This window comes from Oncorhynchus mykiss, chromosome 23 (assembly GCF_013265735.2).
Source record: "Oncorhynchus mykiss isolate Arlee chromosome 23, USDA_OmykA_1.1, whole genome shotgun sequence".
In the NCBI taxonomy this organism is placed as follows: domain Eukaryota; kingdom Metazoa; phylum Chordata; class Actinopteri; order Salmoniformes; family Salmonidae; genus Oncorhynchus; species Oncorhynchus mykiss.
The window spans coordinates 53990197-54017669 of NC_048587.1; the positions used below are offsets into that span (position 1 = coordinate 53990197).

At 44.1% G+C, this 27473-nt stretch overlaps 1 protein-coding gene across 2 annotated transcripts in view; it reads left to right on the forward strand.

The window, feature by feature from the left end:
• LOC110502975 (polypeptide N-acetylgalactosaminyltransferase 2) overlaps positions 1 to 27473 on the forward strand; it is a 125489-nt gene that overhangs the window by 87756 nt on the left and 10260 nt on the right. For both annotated transcript variants that reach the window (XM_036960792.1, XM_021581330.2), the window contains exons 4-9: positions 14615 to 14713; positions 14887 to 14954; positions 15461 to 15526; positions 17070 to 17191; positions 22384 to 22471; positions 23210 to 23297. In XM_036960792.1, coding sequence (XP_036816687.1) covers positions 14615 to 14713; positions 14887 to 14954; positions 15461 to 15526; positions 17070 to 17191; positions 22384 to 22471; positions 23210 to 23297 — 531 coding nt within the window. The remainder of the gene's footprint in view (positions 1 to 14614; positions 14714 to 14886; positions 14955 to 15460; positions 15527 to 17069; positions 17192 to 22383; positions 22472 to 23209; positions 23298 to 27473) is intronic.

Sequence of the window (27473 nt, forward strand, 5' to 3'; positions counted from 1 at the left end):
GTAGTAGCTGACGTGTATAGTGTTGAGTCATCCACATACATAGACACTCTGGCTTCACTCAGTGGCATGTCGTTAGTAAAAATTGAAAAAAGGGGCCTAAACAGATACCCTGGGGAATTCCTGATTCTAACTGAATTATATTTGAGAGGCGTCCATTAAAGAACACCCTCTGTGTTCTATTAGACAAGCAACTCTATATGCACATTATAGCAGGGGGTGTAAAGCCATAACACATACGTTTTTCCAGCAGCAGATTATGATCGATAATTTATTTTTATTTTATTTATTTTACCTTTATTTAACCAGGTAGGCAAGTTGAGAACAAGTTCTCATTTACAATTGCGACCTGGCCAAGATAAAGCAAAGCAGTTCGACAGATACAACAACACAGAGTTACACATGGAGTAAAACAAACATACAGTCAATAATAAAGTATAAACAAGTCTATATACAATGTGAGCAAATGAGGTGAGAAGGGAGGTAAAGGCAAAAAAAGGCCTTGGTGGCAAGGTAAATACAATATAGCAATTAAAACACTGGAATGGTAGTTTTGCAATGGAAGAATGTGCAAAGTAGAAATAAAAATAATGGGGTGCAAAGGAGCAAAATAAATAAATAAATTAAATACAGTTGGGAAAGAGGTAGTTGATAGGGCTAAATTATATGTGGGCTATGTACAGGTGCAGTAATCTGTGAGCTGCTCTGACAGTTGGTGCTTAAAGCTAGTGAGGGAGATAAGTGTTTCCAGTTTCAGAGATTTTTGTAGTTCGTTCCAGTCATTGGCAGCAGAGAACTGGAAAGAGAGGCGGCCAAAGAAAGAATTGGTTTTGGGGGTGACTAGAGAGATATACCTGCTGGAGCGTGTGCTACAGGTGGGAGATGCTATGGTGACCAGCGAGCTGAGATAAGGGGGGACTTTACCTAGCAGGGTCTTGTAGATGACATGGAGCCAGTGGGTTTGGCGACGAGTATGAAGCGAGGGCCAGCCAACGAGAGCGTACAGGTCGCAATGGTGGGTAGTGTATGGGGCTTTGGTGACAAAACGGATTGCACTGTGATAGACTGCATCCAGTTTGTTGAGTAGGGTATTGGAGGCTATTTTGTAAATTACATCGCCAAAGTCGAGGATTGGTAGGATGGTCAGTTTTACAAGGGTATGTTTGGCAGCATGAGTGAAGGATGCTTTGTTGCGAAATAGGAAGCCAATTCTAGATTTAACTTTGGATTGGAGATGTTTGATATGGGTCTGGAAGGAGAGTTTACAGTCTAACCAGACACCTAAGTATTTGTAGTTGTCCACGTATTCTAAGTCAGAGCCGTCCAGAGTAGTGATGTTGGACAGGCGGGTAGGTGCAGGTAGTGATCGGTTGAAGAGCATGCATTTAGTTTTACTTGTATTTAAGAGCAGTTGGAGGCCACGGAAGGAGAGTTGTATGGCATTGAAGCTTGCCTGGAGGGTTGTTAACACAGTGTCTATCAGTGTTTATCAGTGTTATCAGATAAACAGTGTTTATCTCAGCCAATCATAAGTAATTTGTGTAAGTGCTGTGCTTGTTGAGTGTCCTTCCCTATAAGCATGCTGAAATTCTGTTGTCAATTAGTTTACTGTGAAATAGTTTTTGACCAGATAAAATGCTATTTTTTTCCGAGATGTTTACTAAGGGTTGGTAACAGGCTGGTTGGTTGGCTATTTGAGCCAGTAAAGGGGGCTTTACTATTTTTGGGAAGCAGAATGACTTTAGCTTCCCTCCACGCCTGAGGGCACACACTCTCTAGTAGACTTAAATTGAAGATGTGGCAATATCGTCTGCTATTATCCTGAGTAATTTTCCATCCAGATTGTCAGCCCCTGGTGGCTTGTTGTTGTTGTTGATAGACAACAATACTTTTTTTACTTCTTCCACACTGACTTTACGGAATTCAAAAGTACAATTATTGTCTTTCATAATTTGGTCCAATATACTTGGATGTGTAGTGTCAGCGTTTGTTGCTGGCATGTCATCCCTAAGTTTGCTTATCTTGCCACTGAAAAAGTCATTAAAGTAGTTTGCAATATCAGTGGGCTTTGTAATGAATGAAGGAGCCGAGTTGGCTTTTTCCCCCAAAATGTAATTTAAGGTGCCTCAACTTTTTACTATCATTCTTTATATAATGTATCTTTGTATCATAGTGTAGTTTCTTTTTTTATTTAGTTTAGTCACATGATTTCTTTCTTATTTGCAGTATGTTTTCCAATCAGTTGGGCTGCCAGACCTTATTGCCATACCTATTGCCTCATCCTTCTCAATCATACCATTTTTAAATTCCTCATCAATCCAAGGGGATTTAACAGTTTTCATAGTCATTGTCTTAATGGGTGCGTGTTTATTAGTAACTGGAATAAGTAGTTTCATAAATGCGTCAAGTGCAGTGTCTGGTTTCTCCTCATTACCCACCACAGACCAGCAAACATTCTTTACATCATCAACATATGAATCACTACAAAACTTTTTGTATGGCCTTTTATTATTACGCCCAGCCTTTGGAACTTTGTTTTTCCTAGATATGGCTATTATCAAATCAAATTTCCTAGCACGGTGGCTAGCTGTGTTAGTTGTGGAGTGGGGGCCTGAGGGCATGCAGTGTGTTGTGAATGTATTGTAATGTTTTTACATTTGTATAACTACCTTAAATTTGCTGGACCCCAGGAATTGTAGCTGCTGCCTAGGCAGGAACTAATGGGGATCCATAACAAATACAAATGAAAACAAGATAAATGCATTAAAATATAAATATATTTCAATCATATTTAAATACATGTCATGTTCAATCAATTTGAGTTCTATTTTGCGAATTGTAGTCAAATTTTTGCTCAATCTATTTAATTTATTAAACGTTCTCTCTGTGTGGCATTTTGGGAAACACGTTACGTCTTCAGCGGTTGTAGGAAAGATGCATCATTAAAACACTCGTGAGTCTGACTTCCATCGCTATCGGGAAACCAGGCCCTGGTCAATAGATATTAGATACTCCAGGGAGAACCTTCAGATAACAGGAAGCCCACTCTGGAAGAGTTCCTCCATTACCATATAATCATGTCACTCATAATCCAGTTAGACAATCACTCTGCTGTTTTATTTGCCTGTGGAAACCTCTGTGGCCTCGCTCTTATACCCTCAGATATCCAAAACGTTTGAATATCGGACAATGCAAAGCGAATAAGCATGAGATTTATCCCTGTGTATAATGGATTCTTTATCTCTTATGGAGGGTGTGGGTCCTTTTTTGAGGGAAATTGCTGTGACTAGGGCAGGTGCCCAGGGACTTCCCCAATAGTGCATATAATATTGAACTGGAAGTGCCCCTTTTGATCTCTGATGCCCATTCATCCCACATTTACATTTTAGTCATGTAGCAGACACACTTACCCAGGGCCACTTACAGTTAGTGCATTCTGTGTTTGAGGCCTTCTGGCCCTGTGGCACAGAGCGTGTTACAAGAGGAAATATCGAAGACCGTGAAGGGGGGCGGGGGATACATGGAAGTGGATACAATTGACGAGGGACAGGGGGTGGAAGAGGGGGAGCACAGAGGCCAGTGTGTTGGAACGCTAATGAGAGGGAGTGGTCGATGGCTGTAACAAAGTAGCTTTCCCTCTGACATTCTGATCAATGTCTTCAGGGGGCCCAGGAGTCTCCCCTGCTCCTCTGCTTTATCTGCCACATTGGCTCCCTCATGTCAGCCAAAGGAGCGCTGGTCAAAGGTACAATTGATTGTTCTCCGGGCTGGTCTGCCCTCCTGTGCTCCCGGGAACCTGGGCACGATCCCTGCCAAGATATCGGGACAGGAGGGCCAAATCCATACGGTTTGAGTAAGCCTATGAGTTGTTGTTTTGGCCCTCAGCGGTGGGTTTAAATGCCAGGTAAGTCTAGTACTCCTTTTAAATGGGAACTGATCTGGTAGGCACAGGAGACATGGTTTTCTCTATAGAGCTGGTACAGTACATGTCGACTCGTGAGATTACACTTCGTGCTATTCTTCTGAGCATGGACCAAATACGACATTTGCCAGATGTAGCAGGCAGTGAAGCAATGTTGATTGAGGTACAACATTTTGATTTAGCTACAATATAATATGACATCTGATCAATATTCTCCACCATTAATGCTCATGGGTCATGTTGACAGCAGTGTTCTTCAGTGGCCACGAATTAATATATTGAGGTAAGCATTTCTTCCACTCTGTGAAAACACTTTCTCCCGCTGTCCCATCGGACTGATGTAAATATATTGGTGGGTGGGCACTGGTTAGTAAACAAAACTCCCTGGAAGTCAATCCATAGGTATGTCATTGCTGGCCGCAGTTAAAGCCTGATTATTCAAAAGCATCATTATGGTGTGAGTAAAATATGTCTGTGTACTCACAGCTGTTGTCTCTACTTCCCATGCTGTACCTGCATATCTAAATGCAAATTGGCAATTGTTCATTTGACAGTAACAAATATGAAATGGATTTTTTTTTTTTATTGTTTTTTTTAATCATAATTTTCCTGTTCGTCTCTCATTACATTTTCCTGTTCGTCTCATTACATTTTCCTGTGCGTCTCATGACATTTTCCTGTGCGTCTCATGACATTTTCCTGTTCATCTCTCATGACATTTTCCTGTTCGTCTCTCATTACATTTTCCTGTTCGTCTCTCATGACATTTTCCTGTTCGTCTCTCATTACATTTTCCTGTTCATCTCTCATTACATTTTCCTGTTCGTCTCATTACATTTTCCTGTGCGTCTCTCATGACATTTTCCTGTTCATCTCTCATTACATTTTTGCTGGTCTTTGACAAACATTCTTGTCTGCTGTTCTAGATTAATTAGTAGCTTGATTATGGTTGTTCCTTGAGCTGCAGGATTATTATTGGTGCTGCTTACTTTGGCATCATTAAACTTAAGACTTATTTGTAGTTTATCAAATCAATTCAATTTATCAAATCAATTCAAATCAATTAACTAATCAGGTAGATGTAATTAACTAGGAAGGCGGAGCACCAAGGAATATATTCAGATTACAAAGTTATATTTTTCCTAATATACATTTCTGATATTTTAATATCTGATCAATTAGTCTTCTCATTAATTAATTATTCTTTACCTCACGTTAGTCTCATTCCAAACGTCGTAAATTGTTGGTTATCTGCACGAACCCAGTCTTCACTGAGTCATCCATATATCAATTGTCTTACATAATTTATTTACTAACTAAATATTCACAGAAATGCACAAACAGTAGATGTAGTTACAAGGGAATGATAGCGGATGTGCCCTAGTGGGCTGAACCGGCATCACGGCTTGGTGGACAAAATGGAAGTGGGGGTCGACTGAGATAAGACACTACAAATGGATAATTCTAACAATTGAAATGTTAATCCTTTGCACATGAACGCTCACTCATTCGGGAATAATTGCAATTAATATATTTATATTTACGCTCAGTGTGTCGTCCTGATATCTGTTGGAAAGTTTGTCTGCCCTCTCTCTCTCTGCCATGGTTTGAATGGATAGTTCAGAGTAACATTCAGCAATGTCGTTATAGAATAGATGTTTCGGCGGTTGTCGGTCTTCGCGTTCAATGATACCGAATTCCTAGCTGCAGACTAGTAATTAGTATCAAAGATTTGTTCTTATTCTGTCGGTTCGATAGTCTGAGTTAACCACGTGGTATGGTTAAGAATTCAGCAATGGGCTCAAACCTTAGCCCTCTCGTAATTGAGAGAAGCATGGTCGGAAGATAAGATGGTGCTCGCTGTACCCAAAGAGGGAAACGTCATGACATTACGTTAGTAGTTGTTCCCAGAATTAACTTGACATATCCAACTGAAGGTACTTTTGGCATCTCTAGGGAGAGCGCTGTAGTATAACTTATTTCACCAGCGAGTTATGGTCTGGGAAGGCCTGTGGTGGTCTTAGCTAACACAGAGTTCACCATCTCTCATGATCGTCTGTGCCTGGAGTTTGACATTACTCAACTCCGTCTCCGCAAAGACATTAATGACTCTTTAAAAAGCAACAAATCCCTTTTGAAAACGGCCTATGTGGCATCCATATGAGGCATTGATATGAGTCAGAAACAGTTATTCTAGTGTGTAAATAGGGTTTGGAACATCTATGCGTCACAACGGGAAAATTAAGGTTTTGATTTGACGATGTCCATTTGCCCGCTGACATGGGGTGAACAGCTGCGGTGATTGCTCTCTATCCAATAGCATAGATAGTGAGACAGACCCGCCCAGCAGCTCTGACTTTGTTTACGTAAGACGCCACGCAATTGTGAACTTTAGAAATGTCAAACTAAAACATCCTCGGTAAAAACGTCAACATTATTACATATTGAGTTATCTTAGATTCATTCTGGGGATTTTGAAGAAGGGAAATAGGATTCCGCATCAACAGTGTCTCATGCCGGACAAACATCCTTAAACAAAGGCGGAATCGGTCAGGAAACACACTTCCAAGACTAAAATCTAATTTTTCTAATGAACAACAGAAAAACGCGTACCAATCAGTGTGTTCAGTGGCTCTTTAAAGTACCTAAAATATACTCTTGAGTTGTAGCATGTGACTTGACTATCTCATTCATGTGTCTTACACTAAGCATTTAGCCACACCACTATAGGTTTCCCATGAGCGCCTGTGGTTTATGACTGGATGCAGGATGTTTGGTCAGGAAGGTCTCTGCCCCCCAACCCCACACCACCCCCTGTCTGTTTTCAGACCATTCAAGTTCTTCCACACCGATCTTGACAAACCATTTCTGTATGGACCTCACTTTCTACACGGGGCATTGTTTTCTACACGAGGCATTGAAACAGGAAAGGGCCTTCCCCAAAATGTTGCCACAAAGTTGGAAGCACAGAATCGTCTAGAATGTAATTGTATGCTGTAGCATTAAGATTTCCCTTTACTGGAACTAAGGGGCCTAACCCGAACCATGAAAAACAGCCCCAGACCATTATTCCTCATCCACCAAACTTTACAGTTGGCACTGCATTGGGGCAGATAGCGTTTCTCCTGGTATCCGCCAAACCCAGATTTGTCCGTCGGACTGCCAGATGGTGAAGCATGATTTGTCACTCCAGATAACACTCCTCCAGAGTCCAATGGCGGCGAGCTTCACACCACTCCAGCCAATGCTTGGTATTTTGCATTGTGATCTTAGGCTTGTGTGCGGCTGCTCGGCCAAGGAATCCATTCTATAAGCGCCCGACGAACAATTATTGTGCTGGCGCTGCTTCTAGATACAATTTGGAACTTGGTAGTGAGTGTTGCACCTGAGGACAGAAGTTTTTTACATGCTACGTGTTTCAGCACTCGGCGGTCCCGTTCTGTGAGCTTTGTGGCCTACAACTTCGCGGCTGAGCCATTGTTGCGCCTAGACGTTGCCACTTCACAATAACAGCACTAACAGTAGACCGGGGCAGCTCTTAGCAGGGCAGAAAACTGACTTGTTGGAAAGGTGGCATCCGATGACGGTGCCACGTTGAAAGTCACTGAGCTCTTCAGTAAGGCCATTCTACTGTCAATGTTTGTCTATGGAGATTGCATGGCGGTGTGCTCGATTTTATACACCTGTGTGGCTGAAATAGGAAAATTCACCAATTTGAAAGGGTGTCCACATACTTTGTGTATTTTTGGTGTACTTTGTATCCTGATTTTCTCAAGTGTTTCCTTTATTTTGGCAGTTAACTGTATGTTGGTCATAGATGTCAAAGAATTTCAATCATCCTGCATGGAAATGCTAATTGACAGCATTCTCTTTGTGGGTCTGTCTGTATTGTGGGGCGGCAGGGTAGCCTAGTGGTTAGAGCGTTGGACTAGTAACCGGAAGGTTGCAAGTTCAAATCCCCTAGCTGACAAGGTACAAATCATTCTTCTGTCCCTGAACAGGCAGTTAACCCACTGTTCCTAGGCCGTCATTGAAAATAAGAATTTGTTCTTAACTGACTTGCCTAGTTAAATAAAGGTAAAATAAATAAATTGTCTGAGTAATTGAAGTTAGATATGGCTATGTATTGTTTGGGATTGCTCTGCCAACTATAATGGCACATGGTGAATCAATTACGTCTCTTCAACTTGCTGTTGTTTAGTCTTGGCTAGCAGCGGTCTCCATCCTCCTCCTGCTCAGCTTCTTTCAAGCCCGTCATTTCCTTGAGTGGATGAGCACAGGCCTCCTAACGATCCTTTTGACAAGTCGGCCCATACTTTCTCAGGAGTTGCAGTTCAGTAACTGACGCTGCCTGTGTTCAGTGCGCCTGCAGGAAAGTTCTCAAGGGAATGCAGGGTCACTTATACTCCAATAAAGCAGTCACCAGGAACCAGGAACCCGGCTGGGGGTAAAGCAGTCACCAGGCTGTGGGTAAAGCAGTCACCAGGAACCAGGCTGTGGGTAAAGCAGTCACCAGGAACCAGGCTGGGGGTAAAGCAGTCACCAGGAACCAGGCTGGGGGTTAAGCAGTCACCAGGAACCAGGCTGGGGTTAAAGCAGTCACCAGGAACCAGACTGGGGGTAAAGCAGTCACCAGGCTGGGGGTAAACCAGGAACCAGGCTGGGGATAAAGCAGTCACCAGGAACCAGGCTGGGGGTAAAGCAGTCACCAGGAACCAGGCTGGGGAATAAGCAGTCACCAGGAACCAGGCTGGGGAATAAGCAGTCACCAGGAACCAGGCTGGGGAATAAGCAGTCACCAGGAACCAGGCTGGGGAATAAGCAGTCACCAGGAACCAGGCTGGGGAATAAGCAGTCACCAGGAACCAGGCTGGGGAATAAGCAGTCACCAGGAACCAGGCTGGGGAATAAGCAGTCACCAGGAACCAGGCTGGGGAATAAGCAGTCACCAGGAACCAGGCTGGGGAATAAGCAGTCACCAGGAACCAGGCTGGGGAATAAGCAGTCACCAGGAACCAGGCTGGGGAATAAGCAGTCACCAGGAACCAGGCTGGGGAATAAGCAGTCACCAGGAACCAGGCTGGGGAATAAGCAGTCACCAGGAACCAGGCTGGGGAATAAGCAGTCACCAGGAACCAGGCTGGGGAATAAGCAGTCACCAGGAACCAGGCTGGGGAATAAGCAGTCACCAGGAACCAGGCTGGGGAATAAGCAGTCACCAGGAACCAGGCTGGGGAATAAGCGGTCACCAGGAACCAGGCTGGGGAATAAGCGGTCACCAGGAACCAGGCTGGGGAATAAGCGGTCACCAGGAACCAGGCTGGGGAATAAGCGGTCACCAGGAACCAGGCTGGGGGTAAAGCAGTCACCAGGAACCAGGCTGGGTGTAAAGCAGTCACCAGGAACCAGGCTGATGTGAAGCAGCCAGGCTGAATGTGAACATGGATATTTCAGGTTTTTGTCTTCTCTCCTCTGTCTTTGCCGTGTAAAGGAGTATTGTGATGAATGCTACAACTACACTAGTCTTTAATTTGTTCCATATCATATGCACTCTTTCAGCGTTCACTCTGTCCTGTTAGTTTCAACATGGAAAGGGGGTAGAATTCACAGTGATTGATTTGTTTATTCCAGAGGTACCGCATGCTGGTTAATTTCCCTTGTTTAATTTCCCTTGTTTGTGTCTGTAGAGAGCGGTAACTTCTAGGAGGGGATTGAACTGTATCTCTCAGTTGTCAGTGTGTCAGGATCACAGTATGTGCTCCGGTTAAAAATTATTTCATGCAGAGGTCTCTGTATTCATAGTGGATTGATATCAATGCCTGGGGGTGGCACATTGATTTGTTTGCCTCACCAGCTTGGCTCCTCTCTCTCGGTGTGTGTGTGTGGGGGTTGAAGTATGAATGCTGGTTCACCATATATGGCCATAGTGATAGTCAGTGTATTTGAATCAAGGATACGTTTCCTCTATAGTTGACATAAAATACATTTCTAATTTGGTATGATTAGGGAAAAACATATTGACTGTATATATTGGTTTCCATGACACCCTTCATGATTAGGCCAGTGTCTTTGAAAGTGTTGTCTTCACTGAAAGTTTGAGCTCTCCCAGAGTTTCTCCGGCTGACATGGTTAGCAGACAAGTGAAAGATGCCCACAGTATGCCCAACATTTGCATGCATTACATGCATATATTTCAATACATTTGAAGCTCTTTTATTCCCACGTCAATGTGAGCTGTGTCTACAGAGCCACAGGGAGGTTACCCCGAGTGTCTGAACCATGTCTACTACAGTACCATTAGTACAAATAGGTTTAGGATTTATTTCAACTCAACTGTTGTTTTTTCTTGTCCTGGACTCTTTCTTGGCACCAGTAGAAGATGTCTCACCTATTTTATTTGTTAATACACCTCCTGAGCCTTGGCTCGAAGTACAGTATTTCCACTAGAAGAATTCCCCCACAATCTTTCCAACATTCTGCTTCAAATTGTCACATTTGTTTTCAACTCACCAGAGTTCTAAATGAGGAAAGGCCCAAATGCCCAAGGTTTATATACAACACGTAGATGTTCATATGAAATCATAAGAATAAAACTAGAAGTCCTCTTCAGAAAGTGAAAAGAAAACTGAACATAAAATCACTTTACTTCAGAAGAATGGACCCGCCAGTACGTCGGGTTAGAATGGACCCGCCAGTACGTCGGGTTAGAATGGACCCGCCAGTACGTCGGGTTAGAATGGACCCGCCAGTACGTCGGGTTAGAATGGACCCGCCAGTACGTCGGGTTAGAATGGACCCGCCAGTACGACGGGTGACAATGGACCCGCCAGTACGTCGGGTGACAATGGACCCGCCAGTACGTCGGGTTAGAATGGACCCGCCAGTACGTCGGGTGACAATGGACCCGCCAGTACGTCGGGTTAGAATGGACCCGCCAGTACGTCGGGTGACAATGGACCCGCCAGTACGTCGGGTGACAATGGACCCGCCAGTACGTCGGGTGACAATGGACCCGCCAGTACGTCGGGTGACAATGGACCCGCCAGTACGTCGGGTTGGAATGGACCCGCCAGTACGTCGGGTTAGAATGGACCCGCCAGTACGTCGGGTTAGAATGGACCCGCCAGTACGTCGGGTGACAATGGACCCGCCAGTACGTCGGGTGACAATGGACCCGCCAGTACGTCGGGTTAGAATGGACCCGCCAGTACGTCGGGTGACAATGGACCCGCCAGTACGTCGGGTTAGAATGGACCCGCCAGTACGTCGGGTTAGAATGGACCCGCCAGTACGTCGGGTGACAATGGACCCGCCAGTACGTCGGGTTAGAATGGACCCGCCAGTACGTCGGGTTAGAATGGACCCGCCAGTACGTCGGGTTAGAATGGACCCGCCAGTACGTCGGGTGACAATGGACCCGCCAGTACGTCGGGTGACAATGGACCCGCCAGTACGTCGGGTTAGAATGGACCCGCCAGTACGTCGGGTGACAATGGACCCGCCAGTACATCGGGTGACAATGGACCCGCCAGTACGTCGGGTGACAATGGACCCGCCAGTACGTCGGGTTGGAATGGACCCGCCAGTACGTCGGGTTAGAATGGACCCGCCAGTACGTCGGGTTAGAATGGACCCGCCAGTACGTCGGGTTAGAATGGACCCGCCAGTACGTCGGGTTAGAATGGACCCGCCAGTACGTCGGGTTAGAATGGACCCGCCAGTACGTCGGGTGACAATGGACCCGCCAGTACGTCGGGTGACAATGGACCCGCCAGTACGTCGGGTTGGAATGGACCCGCCAGTACGTCGGGTTAGAATGGACCCGCCAGTACGTCGGGTTAGAATGGACCCGCCAGTACGTCGGGTGACAATGGACCCGCCAGTACGTCGGGTGACAATGGACCCGCCAGTACGTCGGGTGACAATGGACCCGCCAGTACGTCGGGTGACAATGGTCAGTACCAAAGCAGAAAGGGATAATTGCCTCTTAGGATTTCTACAATGTACACAAATGTATTTAAATACATTAATGAACACTTCTTGAACACGTCTTCATGATATGACCTTGCCACGAGCAGCAGGATGTTAGCATCTTTTGAATAACGAAAGGCGAGGGGACATTTTGCCCATAGACTTGACCTTGAAACTTGCAAAGAATGGGGGGTGGAGCTTCTGTCCTGCTTTCCGCTCCGCTTTCTAGTACCCCCAGAACCTAGTCGAGCATTCGACGCAATACGCGCAATTTTAGTTCTGAGTTTCTGAGATTACTCCCTGCCTAAGTACCACTATCCCTACTGTACTGTATGTAAGGTGCTAGACATATGGTCACATCAGTGACGTTTTCTGTACAACTCTCTTTATCAGTTTCCTATCACTGTTTGATGTGAGCGAGAGCTCTTTCGGTTTTCTAAATTCAGCTCAGCTTCCTTTCTTCCCCATCTCTGCTCTGCCTGCGGCTGTCTGCCAGGCACCATCAAACACTTAGGTGGGAGATTACTCCTGATTCTCGTCACAACAGAGCCGTGTGTCTGTTTAGAGCCAATCAAAATGGAGGCTTTTTATTTCAATGTCCTTTTTTAGACAAGCTTAAATTGCTTGGTTTCTTGTTTACTCTTCAGACAGAGCGTTACCTTGGATGGCAGGAGGCCTGCTGGAGGCTACGGGTCTTAATGAGAATGTTTTATGTATCGTCTGTCGACCCAGCGGGGACTCTGTAACCGTTGTCTGGCATTTTAGCCACTGTTTCCCATTCTAATTAAGTGTTCTCAGTGTACACTGCCGGATGAATATTTCATGAGAAATGTGAGAGGGTCGCATTGAAGCGCTGCATGGCGTGCACGTGAAGAGGCCACCGAAGGACCAGGCATTAGGCTATACAAAGCAACTCATCAGCCGTGCTTGTTTTGTCTTCAAACTATGTCTAGTCTTTCATATCCCCTCCCCACAGTGTCTTGTTACTGACACCTCGTTTCTATTACGCAGCTCAGAGGGAGCTACATTACATGAAGTATGATGTTGTCTGTGCAAAGAAAAGTGCCGCAGTTTGTTTGTTTGGTACACATCCGGTGTCAAGGGCTTGGTTAAGCCGGGGTTGGTTTACTTGACTACTTTACATCCATTCGAAGAAGCATGGACTTTAATGTGAATGCAGTCCTAACAGTAATGTAGGTTAGGAATCATCCTGTGGAGGGTGTACATGTGCTATGTTCCAATCAGGCACAGGCTGTACACGTTTGCCTGTAGCTCAAATGAAATGGCCTCTTCTTCAGTGCCATCGTGTTATAGAGCCTACCAGATCTGGATTCAAATACATGCGTTTTTAATGATTTTTTTTCCCTTCTCTGGTGTGTATTTGAAGTTTTTTTTTTCAATAATTTCCTAGAAATACTGGGGTATGTGAAATTACAGTATATACCCCTAAAACTAACCAGACCTGGGTTCAAATACATACACTATTTGAATTTGAAAATACATTTGGAAAGTATAAAATATGAATCGATTTCCAAATACATTCCAATATTCAAATATTTGTATTTTCAAATACATTTTTTCTAAATACTTACTTTGAAATGTATGTGAAAGTAATACAATGTATTATTTCAATGACAAATATTTGAACCCATATCTGGTGCCTAGACATATCCACTGACAGGTATCTGGAGCAGGATCTGGAATTTATACTGTACGCTTATGGAAACATAGTGAAATGCATATAATATTAAAATGCCGGAGCCTTGCCGGTACATTGCTAAACACCCATATTCCGTTTCATGTTATACCCGCTACGTGTCATCTCAAACATGTTATAGACGGTTTACCTCTTTATGACCGACTGAGTAGGCAGAAAACACCATCTCCAAGGAAGGTTAAAAATGAATTGCTCAGTCTGTGTCAATGTAGTTCCCCTAACAGCCCTAACTTGATTACTGTAGGAGACACCAGGCGGTAGGTCATGGTCTAAGGGGAGACCTGCTGGTGTTCAGCAGGGGCACTAAATAGTCCACTACTGAAGTTGTGTGTGGTTCAGGTACTGTCTGTAAAGTAGATCAGGCATCCATCGATCCAGCAGCTTTAGGAGGTCCTCTCTAGGCCCAGGTGGTATCATAGTTGACCTCTGCTCTGTCCAGCTATTTTATTCCTTTAGTTCTCCTAAAAAAAGGTAGAGACGTGTCATGTCTTGTAACTCCTGTAGGAAGCATTGATTGATGTCACAATCTTACTCTAGTGTTGTCTCTCGCTCCCTCGCTCGCTCACTCTCTCTTTCTCTCACTCCATGGAGGCTCATCGTGGGCACTCCGTGTCAATGGCGTTGACATGGGGAGTCGCTGCGCTCTCTCACCCATACCCGTAGCTGCTGGTGATTGGGCTCTAGTGGATTTGTCATATTGTCATATTCATCTGTCATATTGAAATCTGTCTGGTCTGAGGCGCCATCGTTTACGCAAGCAAGACTTGCCTTCCATTACAGCTTCACCAAACCTCACGAGAGTGTGTAACCTTTAAAAAAAAAATCTGTAACCTATTTTTTGGGGGCCCCGGAGATTTCAACATCAAAGCTAAAGTTATTCAACCAGCGAATTGGAACACAACACCAGCTAACCCTTGTTTCTCTCTTTTAAAGGCAGATAATTGGTCCTTTTTGGCCATTGATTGTTTTCAGTGTCCTAATGACTTCGTGTTCCCTTTCTTCCTCAGCTGCCGGCATAAACAGTGGAAGACAGAGCTGCCTGCTTCTAGTGTGATCATCACTTTCCACAATGAGGCCCGCTCAGCTCTGCTCCGCACCGTGGTCAGGTGAACACACACACACACACACACACACACACACACACACACACACACACACACACACACACACACACACACACACACACACACACACACACCCTCACTCTCTCTCTGACAGACTAGGCCTGGAGATGCTAACCCATGTCTAACCCTCTCCTCTGCCCTCCCTCTCCCTCCAGTGTTCTTAAGAAGAGTCCCCCCCACCTTGTCAAGGAGATAATCCTGGTTGATGATTACAGTGACAACCGTGAGTTGCTGTTTGAGTCTTAACTCTCTCATTTGCCCTGTGCCTCTGTCACTCTGGATCAGTACTGGCACTGGTTGACAGGCTCCAGGTCCTTCTCTCCCTCGCCACCCGGTCTGTAAACTAAAGCCCCTGTCCTGAACCATCTCTCAGGCTCCGTCCCTCTAAACTCTGGGTGACCCTTAAGGGCACATGCCTCCAGCTCAGGTATCACACCTATCATTCATCTTTACGTCCTGAGTTTTCATAGAGGTCTCTTGTACCCGTCAGCCTTTTGAAGTAGATTAAAGCGATCTTTGAGTCGTTCTAGAGTTGTCTGTTAGACAGTGTCGGTGTCACTGGAGGGCCACTAAGTAAACCATTGGTTCCGCTTTAAATGAAACATAACTTTTATGGCTGAAAATAAGTATTCATAAAGCCCTTATAAGTCCTATATAGATGTTTATTTGATGTGTATATGTATATAAATGGTTTATTTTAGTAACCAAGTGTTGTGTCTCGTGGTTCAGCTGAAGATGGAGCCTTGTTGGGGAAAATTGAGAAGATCCGGGTTCTTCGAAACGATCGACGAGAAGGTGAGTGTATAAATGGGAAATACATTTGAAGGAATAAAAACTGCTTTTTGAAAATGATTGGTCAGGCTTTAGTCATCATAGTATTTGATGCCCATTGTCCTTGACCTTGTCCAACACTGCATGTACCCTACCTAATCAAATCAACTGAAGTGATTTGCCACTTTTAACAGCAGAGAAGGATCATTAGGGCTAGGAAAGGAAACCTCTGAACAGGTTTATTGGGGCCAATGGGGAGAAAATATACACTCCAAAACAATGAAGAGTTTGTAAGAACGAGTATATTTTTGGAAAGTGCTTTGTGTCCTCTCCAATAGAATGAATATTAGGTCAAAAAGACTTGGCTGCAGTCCTCTGTTCATTATTGCTATCTCTGCAAAACTGATTGTCTTTTACAACTCCACAATAGCACACCACACTCTGCTCCTCTCAACCAATAGCACACCACACTCTGCTCCTCTCAACCAATAGCACACCACACTCTGCCCCTCTCAACCAATAGCACACCACACTCTGCTCCTCTCAACCAATAGCACACCACACTCTGCCCCTCTCAACCAATAGCACACCACACTCTGCTCCTCTCAACCTATAGCACACCACACTCTACCCCTCTCAACCAATAGCACACCACACTCTACCCCTCTCAACCAATAGCACACCACACTCTGCTCCTCTCAACCAATAGCACACCACACTCTGCTCCTCTCAACCAATAGCACACCACACTCTACCCCTCTCAACCAATAGCACACCACACTCTACCCCTCTCAACCAATAGCACACCACACTCTGCTCCTCTCAACCAATAGCACACCACACTCTGCTCCTCTCAACCAATAGCACACCACACTCTGCTCCTCTCAACCAATGGCACACCACACTCTGCTCCTCTCAACCAATAGCACACCACACTCTGCCCCTCTCAACCAATAGCACACCACACTCTGCTCCTCTCAACCAATAGCACACCACACTCTGCTCCTCTCAACCAATAGCACACCACACTCTGCTCCTCTCAACCAATAGCACACCACACTCTGCCCCTCTCAACCAATAGCACACCACACTCTGCTCCTCTCAACCAATAGCTCACCACACTCTGCTCCTCTCAACCAATAGCACACCACACTCTGCCCCTCTCAACCAATAGCACACCACACTCTGCCCCTCTCAACCAATGGCAACCAGTCTGCCCCTCTCAACCAATGGCATACCACACTCTGCCCCGCTCAACCAACTAAGCAATATTTGAATGATCTAACTCAGATAATGTCGCTCTAGATAAGTGTCTGCTAAATGACTAAAATGTATAAAGTCAATTTAACCAATTTAATCAGGGGGTATTTTTAAGATGTATATTACTATTGTGAAAAGTTTCAATGTAAATAAATATTTAAATATGAGTAGCCAACGATTGTGATATGCACATCCCAAACTTCAGCGAACCGGTACTGTATACGTAGAAATGACACACATGAATAAACCATTGTGTATTTGTAGATGACATATTGATAAGAGCATCAGGCGTGTTACTCCTCCACAGGTCTGATGAGATCGCGGGTGAGAGGGGCCGACACAGCCACTGCCAGTGTTCTCACCTTCCTGGACAGCCATTGCGAGTGTAATGATCACTGGCTGGAACCACTCCTGGAAAGGGTGGCAGAGGTCAGTGTGTACCATAGACATCAAAACTCTGAAATAACACATGGAATCATGTAGTAACCAGTGTTAAACAAATCAAAATATATTTTATATTTGAGATTTGTCAAAGTAGCCACACATTGCCTTGATGACAGCTTTGCACACTGCTGGCACGCTCAACCAGCTTCACCTGGAATGCTATTCCAACAGTCTTGAAGGAGTTGAGCCCTTGTTGGCTGCTTTCTCTTCACTCTGCGGTCCAACTCATCCCAAACCATCTCAATTGGGTTGAGGTCGGGAGATTGTGGAGGCCAGGTCATCTGATGCAGCACTCCATCTCCTTCTTTGATCAAATAGCCCATGCACAGCCTGGAGGTGTGTTGGGTCATTGTCCTGTTGGAAAACAAATTATAGTCTGACCAAGCTGAAACCAGATGGAATGGCGTATTGCTGCAGAATGCTGTGGTAGCCATGCCTTGAATTCTAAATAAATCAGACAGTGTCACCAGCAACGCACCCCCACACCATAACACCACCTCCTCCATGCTTCACGGTGGGAACCACATATGCGGAGATCATCTGTTCACCTACTCTGCGTCTCACAAAGACACGGCGGTTAGAAAAAATCTCAAATTTGGATTCATCAGACCAAAGTACAGATTTCCACCGATCTAATGTCCATTGCTTGTGTTCCTTGGCCCAAGCAAGTCTCTTCTTCTTATTCGTATCCTTTAGTAGTAGTTTCTTTGCAGAAATTTGACCATGAAGGTCCGATTCACGCAGTTTCCTCTGAACAGTTGATGTTGAGATGTGTCTGTAACTTGAACCATTTCTGAGGCTGGTAACTCTAATGAACTTAGACTCTGCAGCAGATGTAACTCTGGGTCTTCCTTTCCTGTGGCGGTCCTCATGAGAGCCAATTTAATCATAGCGCTTGATGGTTTTTTCGGACTGCACTTGAAGAAAGTTATTGGAAATGTTCCATATTGACTGACCTTCATGTATTAAAGTAATGATGATGGACTGTCGTTTCTTTTTTCTTATTTGAGCTGTTCTTGCCATAATATGACTTGATCTTTTACCAAATAGGGCTATCTTCTGTATACCACCCCTACCTTGTCACAACACAACCGATTGGCTCAAACGCATTAAGAAGGAAAGACATTCCACAAATTCACTTGAAACAAGGCACACCTGTTAATTGAAATGCATTCCAGGTGACTACCTCATGAAGCTGGTTGAGAGAATGTCAAGAGTACGCAAAGCTGTCATCAAGGCAAAGGGTGGCTACTTTGAAGAATCTCACAAATAAAATATATTTAGATTTGTCTAACACGTTTGTGGTTACTGCATGATCCCATATGTGTTATTTCATAGTTTTACACACATACAGTGCCTTCGGAAAGTACTCAGACCCCTTGACTTTATCCACACACACACACACACACACACACACACACACACACACCCTGGACATGCGATCTTATCCCAGAGGCCGACCCAAAACAACGTGGTCGCCGCATGAGAGGCAAACGGAGCGGCCTTACTGGTCAGACTCAGAAGGCCTTACTGGTCAGACTCAGAAGGCCTTACTGGTCAGACTCAGAAGGCCTTACTGGTCAGACTCAGAAGGCCTTACTGGTCAGACTCAGAAGGCCTTACTGGTCAGACTCAGAAGGCGAGCACACCATCAACCTCTTCCTAGCATATTACTCGGCAATGTCCAAACTCAAGATAACAAGGTGGACGAAATTTGGGCTCGAGTTGCTTTCCAGAGAGACATCAGAGATTTTAACATTCTCTATTTCACGGAAACTAGACTCACTCGGGATACTTTGTCAGAGTTGGTACAGCCAACCGGATTCTTCACGCATCTCGTCGACAGAAACAAACATCTCTCTGGTAAGAAGGGCAGGGGTGTATGCCTTATGATTAACGATGCATGGTGTAGAACAACAACAACCTACAGGAACTCAAGTCCTTATGTTCACCTGTCCTCGAATTTCTTACAATCAAATGCCGACTGCATTATCTTCCAAGATAATTATTTTAGATTATAGTCACAGCTGTGTATATTCCTCCCCTCCCCCCCAAGCAGATACTGCGTTGGCCCTAAAAGAACTTTGGTGGACTCTATGTAAACTGGAAACCATACATCCTGAGGCTGCATTTATTGTAGCTAGGGATTTTAACAAAGCTAACCTAAGATCAATACTCCCTAAATTCTATCAGCATATCGAATGCGCGACACGAGCTGGCAGAATTCTGGATCATTGCTACTTGAACTTCCGTGATGCATAAAAAGCCCTCCCGCGCCCTGCCTTCGACACATCTGAACATGAATCAATTTTGTTGCTCCCAGCCTATAGACAGAAACTAAAACAGGAAACGCCTGTGCTCAGGTCAATACAACGCTGGTCTGACCAATCGGATTCCATGCTTCAAGATTGCTTCGATCACGTGGACTGGGAAATGTTCCGGATAGCCACAGACAACATTGATGTGTGCGAGTTTATTAGCAAGTGCATTGGAGATGTCGTACCCACTGTGACTATTACAACCCCTAACCAGAACCGTGGATTAATGGCAGCATTCGCGCAAAACTGAATGCCTGAACCTCCACTTTTAATCATGGCATGGCGACCGGAAACATGACTGAATACAAACAGTGTAGCTATTCCCTCCGCAAGGCAATCAAACAAGCTAAGCATCAGTATAGAGACAAAGTAGAGTCGCAATTCAACGGCTCAAACACGAGACGCATGTGGCAGGGTCTACAGTCAGTCATGGATTACAAAAAGAAAACCAGCCCCAATGCGGACATCGACTTCTTGCTCCCAGACAAATTAAACAACCTCTTTGCTCGCTTTGAGGACAATACAGTGCCACTGACATGGCCCGCTACCAAAGCCTGTGGGCTCTCCTTCTCCGTGGCCAACGTGGGTAAAACATTTAAACGTGTTAACCCTCGCAAGGCTGCCAGCCCAGGTGGCATCCCTAGCCGCGTCCTCAGAGACCAGCTGGCTGTATTCAACCAATCCCTATCCCAGACTGTTGTCCCCACATGCTTCAAGTTGGCCACCATTGTTCCTGTTCCCAAGAAAGCTAAGGTAACAAACTAAATGACTATCGCCCCATTGCACTCACTCCTGTCATCATGAAGTGCTTTGAGAGACTAGTCAAGGATCAGATCACCTCCACCCTAGACCCACTCCAATTTGCTTACCGCCCCAATAGGTCCACTGATGATGCAATCGCCATCACACTGCACACTGCCATATCCCATCTGGACAAGAGGAATACCTATGTAAGAATGCTGTTCATTGACTACAGCTCAGCATTTAACACCATAGTGCCCTCCAAACTCGTCATTAAGCTCGAGAACCTGGGTCTCGATCTCGCCCTGTGCAACTGGGTCCTGGACTTTCTGATGGGTCGCCCCCAGGTTGTGAGGGTCGGAAACATCTCCACCCCACTGATCCTCAACACTGGGACCCCACAAGGGTGCGTTCTAAGCCCTCTCCTGTACTCCCTGTTCACCCATGACTACGTGGCCATGCACGCCTCCAACTCAATCATCAAGTTTGCAGTCGACACTACAGTGGTAGGCTTAATTACTAACAACGACGAGACGGCCTACAGGGAGGTGGAGAGGGCCCTCGGAGTGTGGTGTCAGGAATATAACCTCGCACTCAATGTCAACAAAACAAAGGAGAGATGATCGTGGACTACAGGAAACAGCAGGAAACACTCCACCCCATCCACATCGACGGGACAATAGTGGAGAAGGTGGGAAGTTTTGAGTTCCTCGGCGTACACATCACAGACAAACTGAAATGGTCCACCTACACAGACAACGTGGTGAAGAAGGCGCAACAGCGCCTCTTCAACCTCAGGAGGCTGAAGAAATTTGGCTTGTCATCTAAAACACTCACAAACCTTTACTGATGCACAATCAAGAGCTTCCTGTCAAGCTGTATCACCGCCTGGTACAGCAATTGCACCGCCATCAACCGTAAGGCTCTCCAGAGGGTGGTGCGGTCTGCACAACACATCACTGGGGTCAAACTACCTGCCCTCCAGAACACTTTCAGCTCCCGATGTCACAGGAAGGCCAAAAGATGATCAAGGACAACATCCACCCGAGCCACTGCCTGTTCACCCCTTCTAATCATCCGGAAGGCGAGGTCAGTACAGGTGCATCAAAGCTGGGACCGAGAGACTGAAAAACAGCTTCTAAAGGCCATCAGACTGTTAAACAGCCATCACTAACATAGAGAGGCTGCTGTCAACACAGACTCAAATCTCTGGCCACTTAAATAAATGGATTTAATAAAGGTATCACTAGTCACTTTAAATAACGTCACTTTAATGATGTTTACATATCCTACATTACTCAACTCATATGTATATACTGTATTCTATACCATCTACTGCATCTTGCCTATCGCTCATCCATATATTGATATGAACATATTCTTATTCATCCCTTTACATTGGTGTGCATAAGGTAGTTGTTGTGAATTTGTTAGATTACTTGTTAGATATTACGGCATAGTCGGAACTAGAAGCACAAGCATTTCGCTACACTCGCATTAACATCTGCTAACCATGTGTATGTGACCAATACCATTTGATTTGACACACACTCCAGGCTCCGACATTGCTCATCCTAATATTTCTATATTTCTTAATTCCATTATTTTAATTTTAGATGTGTGTGTATTGTTAGATATCACTAATCTGTTGGCGCTAGGAACAGAAGCATTTCGCTACACCCGCAATAACATCTGATAAATATGATTATGTGACCCCAAAAATGTTACTCTAACTCACCATTGGTTTGACAAAACTTCAATGGAAACACAGTCACTGCTGTAGGTCTGCTGCTCCATCAAGACTTGGAATAGTTCTGGAATAATCCAATCCATCTGATTTATGTCACTCTCAGCAGATCTTGTACTTCCCTCTTGGAAATCTATTTGTGTTCTGGCTGTGTTAAGCTCATATCTTTAAGTGAATATGTGGACAAGCGTTTGACTCTCCACAGATCTGTTTTGGACTGTAATTTGTTATTCATCTTTTATCTAGTGCTTGGTTGTGAAATGATGTGGTGGTTTTGACTGATTATTTCAGTCCCTGAGTCTTATTTCAATATAATCTAGTGGAACACTGCATATTTGTGTCCCATCTTTCTCTCTGTACTTCTCCCACAGGACAAAACGCGTGTTGTTTCCCCCATCATCGACGTCATCAACATGGACAACTTCCAGTACGTAGGCGCCTCGGCCGATCTCAAAGGAGGTAAATCCCACTCATCTATACCTGCAGCTTTCTTTTCCTCTCCAGGGCAGGCTGGAAAATCACATGGCAGTTTTCACTCTGTACCCAATGTCACCTTCTGCCAAAGAAGTATTTTTCTTGGAGTGTGGCTGGCTGACGGACTGACTGGCTGACTGAGTGGCTGGTTGGTTGGCTGGCTGGCTGGTTGGCTGCATGTGTGTGAGAGCAAAGGAGAGAATAAGCGTGTGATAAATCTTGAAAAAGGCACCGCCTTCGGAATGGAAACTATTTGATTGATTTGTCTAGGGATATAGGCAGATTACATTGTGCACTCCCATGGCTCCTGCACTCTATAGGGCTTATGAGAAGTGTAATGTACAGCCATATGGGGCGGCAGGTAGCCTCGTGGTTTGAGCGTTGGGCCAGTAACCGAAAGGTTGCTAGATCGAATCCCCGAGCTGACAAGGTAAAATTCTGTCGTTCTGCCCCACTGTTCCTAGGCTGTCAATGTAAATAAGAATTTGTTCTTAACTGACTTGCCTATTTAAATAAATAAAAAATGTATCTAAAAATGTAGATAGAGGGAACGCCACAGATGTGTAATATAATACCTATCAGTTAGGCATTGTGTGTGAAAAGGATAGGAGTGTTAGGAGAAATACAAACACTGACAACCAGCTTTTCCTGTTATCAAAATGAATCTACTCTTGTTTACTTGAAATCCCTTAACCTAATCAGTACCTGTTTTTCCCACTCTAGGATTTGATTGGAATCTGGTCTTCAAGTGGGACTATATGACCGTGGAGCAGAGGAGGGTGCGCCAAGGAAACCCCACTGCTCCAATCAAGTAAGCCTGTCTCACCTCTGGGTTCTTTCTGCTGTCCTCTCCTCTGCCTCATAGCCAGGGCCCCCTGGAGGAGAGGCTGAGGCAGGCAGCATTAGATATCAGTGTGCATCCTCCTCTGGGGAACCTCTGGGGAATATAGCCAAAAGCTCCTGAAAAGAAACACCACCTTTGAGCCTCTGTTCTATTTTCTCCCTGATGTCCACGGTGCCGTATGATATCGCAGGGTGAAGTAAACACAGACAGAGGTGATTGAAGGCGTTCTCATCTTATCCAGCTTTGTCTTTAAATTGTGTATGGTGATGATGAGGGAGAAGATATTGATGTGAAAGGAAGATCAGAAGAGAGCAAACACTTTGATTTGTTCAATCAGTATGAGATCACAGAAATGGTTCTGTTTTACGTAATAACCAAATGTCAGATGCATTCTCTCAGTAAACATATTGGTAACCAACAGAGGGCAGCATTTAATCAATATCCAAAGGCTAGAATTAGAATATGGTTCTTCATTGCCTATAATGCATCTTGTTCCTCTTCACAAGGTGATGGAAATTAACCCAAAGGGTGACTCAAGTCATTTTTTTTATTGTAATTGGCATTTGGTGTTTGAAAATATGTAATTTGTTTGTGACAGGTTTAGAGAAAACAATAGGATAAGCTGTTCTGGTTAAATTGTCTTCTATATCTGCTTTGGTATCCCTGCATTATCCATGTTAGATCCATGTCCCTGTCGACCAGATCTTCTTAGATCCATGTCCCTGTCGACCAGATCTTCTTAGATCCATGTCCCTGTAGACCAGACCTTGTTAGATCCATGCCCCTGTAGACCAGATCTTGTTAGATCCATGTCCCTGTAGACCAGACCTTGTTAGATCCATGTCCCTGTAGACCAGACCTTGTTCGATCCATGTCCCTGTAGACCAGACCTTGTTCGATCCATGTCCCTGTAGACCAGACCTTGTTAGATCCATGTCCCTGTAGACCAGACCTTGTTAGATCCATGTCCCTGTAGACCAGACCTTGTTAGATCCATGTCCCTGTAGACCAGACCTTGTTTGATCCATGTCCCTGTTGGGCTGGGCGATATGGCCAAAATATTATATCATTGTATTTAAAAATAATTGGACGGTATGACTGTATTTTTAGTTTTTGAATAATAAAAGTTCTACATTTGCTTTATGAGTAGTGAGTGATCCTAGGGTGGCAACACATACAGTTGAAGTCGGATGTTTACATACACCTTAGCCAAATACATTTAAACTCAGTTTTTCACAATTCCTGAAATTTAATCCTAGTAAAAATTCCATCCCTTAGGTCAGTTAGTATCACCACTTTATTTTAAGAATGTGAAATGTCAGAATAAAAGTAGAGTGATTTATTTCAGCTTTTATTTCTTTCATCACATTCCCAGTGGGTCAGAAGTTTACATAAACTCAATTAGTATTAGGTAGCATTGCCTTTAAATTGTTTAACTTGGGTCAAACGTTTCGGGTAGTCTTCCACAAGCTTCCCACAAAAGGTTGGGTGAATTTTGGCCCATTCCTCCTGACAGAGCTGGTGTAACTGAGTCAGGTTTGTAGGCCTCCTTGCTCGCACAAGCTTTTTCAGTTCTGCCCACAAATTTTCTATAGGATTGAGGTCAGGACTTTGTGATGGCCACTCCAATACCTTGACTTTGTTGTCCTTAAGCCATTTTGCTACAACGTTTGAAGTAGGCTTGGGGTCATTGTCCATTTGGAAGACCCATTTGCGACCAAGCATTAACTTTCTGACTGATGTCTTGAGATGTTGCTTCAATATATCCACATATTTTCCTGCCTCATGATGCCAACTATTTTGTGAGGTACACCAGTCCCTCCTGCAACAAAGCACCCCCACAACATGATGCTGCCACCCCTGTGCTTCACGGTTGGGATGGTGTTCTTTGGCTTGCAAGCCTTCCCCTTTTTCCTTCAAACATGACGATGGTCATTATGGCCAAACAGTTCTATTTTTGTTTCATCAGACCAGAGGACTTTTCTCCAAAAAGTACGATCTTTGTCCCAATGTGCAGTTGCAAACAGTAGTCTGGCTTTTTTATGGCAGTTTTGGAGCAGTGGCTTCTTCCTTGCTTAGAGGCCTTTCAGGTTATGTCGATATAGGACTCGTTTTACTGTGGATATAGATACTTTTGTACCCGTTTCCTCCAGCATCTTCACAAGGTCCTTTGCTGCTGTTATAGGATTGGTCCCATGGTGTTTATACTTCTGTACTATTGTTTGTACAGATGAATGTGGTACCTTCAGCCGTTTGGAAATTGCTCCCAAGGATGAACCAGACTTGTGGAGGTCTACAATTTCTTTTTTGGCTGATTTATTTTGATTTTCCCATGATGTCAAGCAAAGAGGCACTGAGTTTGAAGGTAGGCCTTGAAATATATCCACAGGTACACCTCCAATAGGCTAATTGACATAATTTGAGTCAATCTGAAACTTCTAAAGCATGACATAATTTTCTGGACTTTTCCAAGCTGTTTAGAGGCACAGTCAACTTAGTGTATGTAAACTTCTGACCCACTGGAATTGTAATACAGTGAATTATAAGTGAAATAATCTGTCTGTAAACAACTGTTTTAAAAATGACTTGTGCATGCACAAAGTAGATGTCCTAACCGTCTTGCCAAAACTATAGTTTGTTAACAAGAAATTTGTGGAGTGGTTGAAAAACGAGTTATAATGATGCCAACCTAAGGGTATGTAAACTTCTGACCAACTGTACATTCTTAGTGATTTCAATGAGTCTTTCTCCATTATGATTGTTTTATACTGTTCAATTCAACTTCAACCAAAACAAGTTTATGTGCTTTTATCATTTCCTGAACTCAACTGCAGTGGTAAGAAAAGTATCCAACTGTCATACTTGAGTGACAGTAAAGATTAATTAATAGAAAATTACTCCAGTATAAGTGAAAGTCACTCAGTGAAATAATTATTGAGTAAAAGTCTAAAGGTATTTGGTTTTAAATATACTAAAGTATCAAAAGTAAAAGTATAAATCAATTTCACGGATAGCCAGGGGCACACTCCAACACTCAGACATAATTTACAAAAAAATTATTTGTGTTTAGTGAGTTTTCCAGATCAGAGGCCCAGGGAGTAGATGACCAGGGATGTTCTCTTGACAAGTGCGTGATTTGGACCTTTTCTGTCCTGCTAAGCATTCAAAATGTAACGAGTACTTTTAGGTGCCAGGGAAAATGTATGCAGTAAAAACTACAGTATTTTCTTTAGGAATGTAGTGAAGTAAAATTAAAAGTTGTCAAAAATAGTAAAGTACAGATACCAAAAAAAACGACTGAAGTAGTACTTGAAAGTATTTTTATGTAAGTACTTCACACCACTGCTCAATTGAGATCATTTCCACACTGCCACGTAGGGCTGCACGATATGGGAAAAATATCTATTTATAAAAATAAACAATTAAGATATGAATAATCAAAATATTTAAATTAATATAATTAACTAATTCAAAGAAGCAAAAAATAAATAAAAATGATATAGGCCTAAATGGTCAAGCGCACATTCGTTTGGATTGTCTGCTCAGACTAACAGCCTCACCCGTTGTTCCTGTTGAGGGAGGGCCGAGCCTACTCACACAGTCACACACTTAGCAGCCGATGAGAGAGAGGAAGGACAGCTGTGAAAACAGCTGAAAATGAGTCGAAAGCACAGTAGCATTTGGATGCATTTTAATAATGTAGACAATGATAGAGCACAGTGTAGAATTTGCCAAAACAAAATCTCATATAAAGCCGGTTCTACGCACAACCTACACCGGCATATGCAAACTGTGCACCCAACTGTGAAGCTAGCTGTAGCGGAGCTTCGAGAAACTAGCAGGCCTGCTAGTGATACTGGTGGAGCCAGCACCTCCACACGTGGAGATGTATCCACTCAGTCAAGTAGGCCTACTCTGCGACCCACAGCAACACAGTCTTCTATGGACCAGTTTATGCGAATGTCTGTAGCAAAACAAGGCCAAATTGATAGTGCATTGGCTAAAATGATTGCCACCAATTTCCAGACATTTTTCTATCATGGAGGACAAAGGTTTTAGAAATTATAGCAATAGTCTAAATCCAATGTACACAATTCCAAGCAGGAAAACTCTTTCAAAATCACTTATTCCACAACTGTACGA